At 38.6% G+C, this 7,339-nt stretch overlaps 1 protein-coding gene across 1 annotated transcript; it reads left to right on the top strand.

Annotated features, from left to right (window-relative positions):
- The first annotated feature begins 583 nt into the window (after window positions 1-583).
- Window positions 584-6,700, top strand: CMTR2 (cap methyltransferase 2). The gene is made up of 2 exons (XM_045819051.1): window positions 584-983; window positions 3,187-6,700. Exon 2 carries the CDS (start codon window positions 3,206-3,208, stop codon window positions 5,492-5,494), a length of 2,289 nt encoding a protein of 762 aa, XP_045675007.1. The 5' UTR covers window positions 584-983; window positions 3,187-3,205; the 3' UTR covers window positions 5,495-6,700.
- The last annotated feature ends 639 nt before the right edge of the window (window positions 6,701-7,339 follow it).

Below are 7,339 nucleotides of genomic sequence, written 5' to 3'. Positions count from 1 at the left end.
TTTGTGCAAAGTGTCAGTTGTATTTTAAAGATAAATTGCTAGGAGTGGGAATTTCTGGACTGTGTAAGGCCATTTTAAGATTTGCCTTCTGTAAGGTTTGTATCCATTTTTACTCCCATCCACAGTTTATAAACTTGTTTCTGTATTCTCACCAACTGTGGCTACTATTATTTAAAATCTTTGCCAAATTGGGTGAAAGATACCTATTGCTTTCATTTCCAAATCGTTTTCTTATAAATCTTTGTTTATCCTTATTGACTATTTCACTTTTTTTTGGACGGCCTATTAAAATCTTTGCCCATTTTCCCTCTGAGGTTGCCTTTTTCTTATTGATTTGTAAACATATAGAATAACAAAGCGTTACATCGCAGTTTCCCCATTTCCGCTTTTAACTGCACACTGTCTACAAGACACCAGTTTTAACTTAATCTGTACTAAAGTCCGTCCGACAGCTTTAGAAAGCCGCCCCGCTCCAGCCAAGTGGGAGGAACCAGCCTGTCCCGGGCAGGTTTGCCCCGCCCTAGCCCACCCCTCCATGGAGGGGGCGGTACCAAAAGACGCTCTGTCGGTGCTCGCGCGGCTTTTGTTGCCATAAACGCTGTAGGGCGAAAGGATGGCGCTTCCCAGCTCTAGTACACCAAGAAGAAGCAAAACGTAGAGAACGGAGTCCGGTGCCAGCCTACGTAACGTTGACGCGCGACGTCCTCCCGGCCTCCAGGAGCGTGCGCAGTGTGTTTGTCAGGGGCCTCCGGCTGCTGTCAGCCGCCGTGGCGGTGCGGTTTGGAGTTGTTTTTCTGTTCCCCGTGTCCGGAGGGCGGGTCTGGGCCTCCTTCCTGGGTCTGTGGCGCGTCACCTCACTCCTACGTGGTGCAGATTGCCGTAGACCCTCGGGAGCAGAAGTGGAGAATGGCCCCCTGGAGTGAGAAGAGCGAGTGAAGCGCCGCCTCTCTAGACTCCCGAGTCTGAGGTGGGCGTGAGCGAAGGTAATCCGGGCCGGGTTCGGAGCGCGGGTCGTCCTTTGGTAGTTCAGTGGGGGAGGCCGGCGCTGGGACTGAGGTTTCTCCAGATCGGAGAACGGGCCTCTTAAATGGCCCTTGGGACTTAATTCCACCGATTGAGGAATCTTGGGTGCCCCTGGCCCAAAGTGAAGCACTGGATGCACATTAGCTGTTACTTTTAATTGTTGCTGGCAGAAGAGGAGTTGGCGGAAACACTTCTAAAACTCCTTTGTGTTAATTGGAGAGGTAATAGCTGTCGTGTGGGTTTTGTCTTACGTGAAGTTCACAGGTACTCCTTTTGTGGCTGTGGGTAGTGGGTACACGACTTCCTGCTCGAGTCTGCAGAATAAGAATGGTAATACTCTCCTAGGAGAATTACGATGCCACAAAGCTCTATGGAGTGCCTAATGAAAGGGTATAGGCACACATACTGGAAACTTTCTTTATATTCTTTAAACCATTTGTTGTTTTTTTTTGTCATGCACTGAAGTTCTGGAATGAAGTTGAAGTTCATTGTTATGACTCATTCAGAACCTAATCAGAGGAGTGTCTTTTGTGCTAAATATTATATCCTTTTTTTTTCCTGGATAAATAATTTACTGAGTACTTACAGTGCACTAAGGACTGTTCTGACCTCGGGATGATAAATTAGTGAACACGCTGCTGAAAGAACAGTAAAAGTAAATGCAAATAGAATACAGTCTTCTGGATATTATTTATTGTGGTAGCTCAACTTACTTTCCCATTTTAATCATCAGACATTGGCTTTTTGGTGATTATCGTTTTTTCATGTTTAACAAATTTAGGTTCTTTTTGAAAACTTGTGTAGGATGCATTGGATATACTAAATAAATGCAGTGCTCATGAACTAAATCATCTGTTGATTAACATTGTGCTGAGAAGTACAGTTGACCCTTGAACAACACGGGTTACTGTTGACTGGAAGCCCTACTGATAACATAAGCAGTTAACATTTATTTTCTGTATTAGATGTTGCATTTTTACAATAGTATAAACTAGAGAAAATGTTAAGACAATAATAAAGAGAAAATACATTTATAATATTTATAGAAAAAAAATCCATATATAAATGGACCTGTGCAGTTCCAACCCAGTGTTTAAGGGTCAACTGTAGTATGTAATACTTACTCCTCTATCTGCTGGAATTTAGAACTTTTCCAACACTATGTCATTAAGCTATCCTTTCTTTTATATTCTTTTCCCTTTCTGGTGGACAGGTGCTTTTGGTTTCTTAGGAAGTGTTGGAACACAAAATGTAGGGTGACTGTGTAATTTGTATATTCAATAAGGATAATCTTCACTTTAAAATTCTTCTATCAAAGTATGTTCAGTTTCAGTGGCAAGAGTAAATAATATTTTTTAGTGTGAGCATAAAATAGTGGGAGCTGTCTGACCAGATGGGGCAGGAATTTGTAATAGTTTAAAGACACCTCAGGGTGAACTATAGGTCAGTTTCAGCACTGAGCAGAAGGAGGCTAACTAGTCAAGTATATCATATTAATAGTCTGTGGATGAGGGTTGGTGACTTATAAACGTGATTTAGTACAACAAAAGTGCATGTCTTAACAAGAATGAGATCTGGACAGAGGACATACTTGACATTCTGGTCGATGAGGAAGTGGGTGGTGGCAGAGAGGCCTGGTAGCAGGACCAGTATGGGAATCAGGTGCAGGATCCTCTCCTTGAAGGAAGTGAAATTTGGAGGGAGCTTAAAAAAAAAAAACAGAAGCTAAAAGTCACTTGTTAGAGCTTGATCAGATGATCAAAGGTCATGTTTGGAGATGAATCTTAGTCTAAGTGTGTTTGGGCTCTGTGGGTAATGTCTCGGTCATAGGTAGAGGAGGACTTTGCAGGAAAACTAAAGGGGCTACTGTGGTAATAAGAGCTGCCATTCACTGATGAATATTCTGTGATTTTTTTTTGTATATGGTAGCATGTTTTTTCTCCTCTAAAAAAATGATACCTCAGATTTTTAAATAAGAAACAGATTCAAAGATGTAAAGTTACTTGCCCAAGGCCACTTACTACGCTGTAAGTGGCAGAGCTGAAATTCGAGCCCAGGTCTCCATTTTATGTGGTTTGTCATGAATGTGATCTGATTTGCTGTGGATGAGATTTCACTCACTAATAAATTTGATTTATTTAATTATGTGCTTTCTTTTTCTAGATTTTAATTTAACTTGAAAATGAGTAAGTGCAGAAAGCCACCACTGGGTTCAAGTTCTGAGACATTCAGCCCAGATGTTGTTGCTGCCATTTTTGAACTCTTTGCCAAGAACTTTTCTTATGGCAAGCCACTTAATAATGAGTGGCAGTTACCAGATCCCAGTGAGATTTTCACCTGTGACCACACGGAATTTAATGTATTTCTTGATTTGAAGAACTCCCTAAATGAAGTAAAAAACCAACTGAGTGATAAGAAACTGGATGAGTGGCATGAGCACACTGCTTTCACTAATAAAGCTGGAAAAATCATTTCTCATGTGAGAAAATATGTGAATGCTGAACTTTGTACTCAAGCATGGTGTAAGTTTCATGAAATTTTGTGCAGCTTTCCAATTATTCCACAGGAAGCTTTTCAGAATGAAAAACTGAATTCTCTACACCTTTGTGAAGCTCCTGGAGCTTTTATAGCAAGTCTCAATCATTACTTGAAATCCCATCGATTCCCTTGTGATTGGAACTGGGTGGCTAATACCCTAAATCCATACCATGAAGCAAATGACAATCTGATGATGATTATGGATGACCGACTTATTGCGAATACCTTGCATTGTTGGTACTTTGGTCCAGATAACACTGGTGATATCATGACCTTGAAATATCTGACTGGACTTCAGGATTTTGTAAGCAACATGGGCACTGTTCACTTGATCACTGCTGATGGGAGTTTTGATTGCCAAGGAAATCCTGGTGAACAAGAAGCTTTAGTCTCTTCTTTGCACTACTGTGAAGTAGTCACTGCTCTGACGACTCTTGGAAATGGTGGCTCTTTTGTTCTGAAGATGTTTACGTTATTTGAACATTGTTCCATAAACCTGATGTACCTGCTAAACTGTTCCTTTGACCAAGTCCATGTTTTTAAACCTGCTACAAGCAAGGCAGGAAACTCAGAAGTCTATGTGGTGTGTCTTCACTATAAGGGGAAAGAGGTAATCCATCCTTTGTTATCTAAGATGGTGCTGAATTTTGGGACTGAAATGACCAGGAAAGCTCTTTTTCCCCACCATGTGATTCCTGAATCTTTTCTTAAAAGACATGAAGAATGTTGTGTGTTCTTTCATAAATACCAGCTAGAGACTATTTCCGAGAACATTCGTTTGTTTGAATGCATGGAAAAAAAGGAACAAGCAAGGCTGAATAAATTAAGAGACTGTGCTGTTCAATATTTCATGCAAAAGTGCCAATTGAAGGCTCTTTCCAGAAATAATTGGCTAGTAAAAAAATCTAATATTGGTTGTAGTACAAATACAAAATGGTTTGGGCAGAGGAACAGATATTTTAAAACCTATAATGAAAGGAAAATGCTAGAAACCCTTTCATGGAAGGATAAGGTGGCCCAAGGATACTTTAATAGTTGGGCTGAGGAACATGCTTCGTACCATCCTGGGAAAAGTTCTCTTTTAGAAGGGACAGCCTCCAATCTTGAGTGTCATTTATGGCATATTTTAGAGGGAAAGAGACTGCCAAAAGTAAAGTGTTCTCCCTTTTGTGATGGTGAAATTTTAAAGGCTCTTAATGAAGCAATTGAAAAGTCATTAGGAGGAGCCTTGGATTCAGATTTCAAGTTTAGACCAAAACAGCATTGTTCTTGTCATGTTTTTTCTGAAGAACTGATAATTTCTGAGTTGTTTAGCCTTACCAAGTGCCTTCAAGATGAACAGTTTGTACAACCCAGCAACCAAAAAAAGTGCCTGCTTGTAGGTTTTCCAGCTCTTCCTGATAACAAAATGCATATACCATTGGAAGTTCAACTCTTTGAATCAGTCGAACTCATGACTTTTACCTGTTCACTGCTTCATGATGGAGACCCAACTTACCAGCAGTTATTTTTGGACTGCCTTCTACATTCATTACAGCAACTTAATACAGGCGATGTAATGATTTTGCCTGTACTTTCTTGTTTTACAAGGTTTATGGCTGGTTTGATCCTTGTACTCCACAGCTGTTTTAAATTCATTACGTTTTCTTGTCCCACATCATCTGCACCCCTGAAGACCTGTGCAGTCCTGCTATGTGTCGGTTACAAGGACCTTCCAAATGCAGTTTTCCAGTATCTGCAGAATGTGAATGAAATGTTGAGTGTTTTGCTTAACAATGATGCACCCCAGCAAGTGTTACAGTTTGTGCCAATGGGACTGCTCCTTAAGGGGGCACTACTTGATTTTTTGTGGGATTTGAATGCTGCCATTGCTAAAAGGCATTTGCATTTGATTATTCAAGGAGAGAGAGAAGAAATCATCAACAGCCTTTAGTTGTGAAATTGAACTTGTCTTTCTGACATTTAACTGTATGACTTCTTATAGTTTCCATTGTTATTGCATCCCTTTACTATTTATATCCTTTCATTTTGGGGAAAGGCCAACTTCTGCTTCATTTAATGGCTCAATATTTCTGGAAAACCATCAGCTAGTTCCCATCTCTAGGATATATACATACACAGGCATAGAGTTTTCCTTGTGGTGGAATCTGTGAGTGTTGATACTCAACCTCAGACATGAGATGTGTGTGTGTGCTTGGGATGGGCATGTCCATGCCTGCATATGCAGTTTAGTTGGTCTTCTTTATCTGCTTAAGGTTTTTACAGAGTGCCTTTATTCAGATTTTTCTCCAGCTAATTTCCTCTCAATGGCTAGTGCTGTTAATGAACCGATGAAGTGAGGTGAGTCACTCCTGAGCAACACTGACTTCCTTTAACACTGACCATGTCAGTTCTGGATTTAGGAAACATCTTGCCAGATTTCTGGTTACATGCCATCATTGCCATTGACCCAGTTTACTTTTATGGTTCAAATGAAGCTACTGTGCTGTTTCATGAATAGACTAACCACAGCCACCAACCAGAAGGTATATCAGGACAGCTTCAAACCAAAGATCATGTTTAAAACAATGAAAAATTATTCTGTCTAAAAATTTCTGTATCATGAAAAGCCTGATTTAGCAATGATGTAGTAATTTTTAACTTCCAGGAAATAATCTGAACTAAAAGACATTTTAAAATTTCAAGATAATGTTTATGGTCTTATATTGGGAACACATGACTGTGATAAATGTAGTGAATATTGAAAAATTTTTTAACACTTTCATAATGATGATTCAGCATTTAACATTTTTGTGGTCTTTACAGTTTCTTTTTTCAGTATGAAAGTAGCACTTTATCAAAAGTTTAACCATGAGATGGTTATTTTATGTTGTTTGATTTCTTTTGAATTATATGTATTTAATAGTGTAACTGAACTTTTCTGGCAAACTAGTAAGCAAATCTTTACTACTTTGAAATTCCACAAAATGGAGAATATTTATATTCTTACAGGTACATTTTAGACATTTTTGTTAGTTATATGAAAAATAGATGTATTCTTTGATGTATTTGGTTGATAAATATTAATCTGAAATTTCTTTCATGTTCTTTGCTATTTTGAGTTCCATTATAGATTCATGAATAAAGTCATTAGCAGAGAGATTTTTGTGTTCGTCTTTTTTAAAGAGAATCATGGGGAAAGTTAAAAATATAACTTGGAAACAGATTTTTTTAAGGAAGGTTTGAATGAGAGTTAATGTTCCTTCATTTCCTCTGATTTGTATTCATTAAAATTTAGTCCTTAATATTGTATTATTTATGGAAGCTCTACTTTGGGAAAGAAATGGAATACTTGAGGGAGGGAGAAGAGGGGGTAGATTTAGTTCTTGTCAGGGAGGGTGTAGATGCCTGGAGGTAGATTTCTGGAAGAAATGTGACTTCCTCCTGGTGACTTTATGGCAGCAGTTCCTGTTGTATAATGATAGGAAACTAGTTACCTAGAAAGAATTAAAACCACTCTTAGAAAACCCTTTTGTATTTGGTAGTCTTTATTATTCCTTGCTTGATTTGGTCCAACATAATGACGCTATTCATTCCTACTTTACTTTAACCATTCTTAGAATGAAGTTGAAAGCCTAGGTTTAAGGTTCTGATATTAAAACTTCCTTTTGAGCCTCTTAAACAAGTATTTAATACTTAGGTGTTTATTTTAATTTAATTTTTTTAAATGATTTTTAAAAAAGATTTTATTTATTTTTAGAGAGAGAAGGGAGGGAGAAAGAGAGACAGAGAAGAACAT

This window comes from Phyllostomus hastatus, unplaced genomic scaffold (assembly GCF_019186645.2).
Source record: "Phyllostomus hastatus isolate PE091 unplaced genomic scaffold, TTU_PhHast_1.1 phas_scaffold_345, whole genome shotgun sequence".
NCBI lineage: Eukaryota > Metazoa > Chordata > Mammalia > Chiroptera > Phyllostomidae > Phyllostomus > Phyllostomus hastatus.
The sequence above is the reverse complement of the archived record's forward strand: the minus strand, read 5'-3'. Positions and strand labels throughout refer to the sequence as shown.

What these genes read in the sequence shown, in the direction of transcription:
- CMTR2 (XM_045819051.1), top strand. Translation starts at nt 3,206, where the DNA reads ATGAGTAAGTGCAGAAAGCCACCACTGGGTTCAAGTTCTGAGACATTC.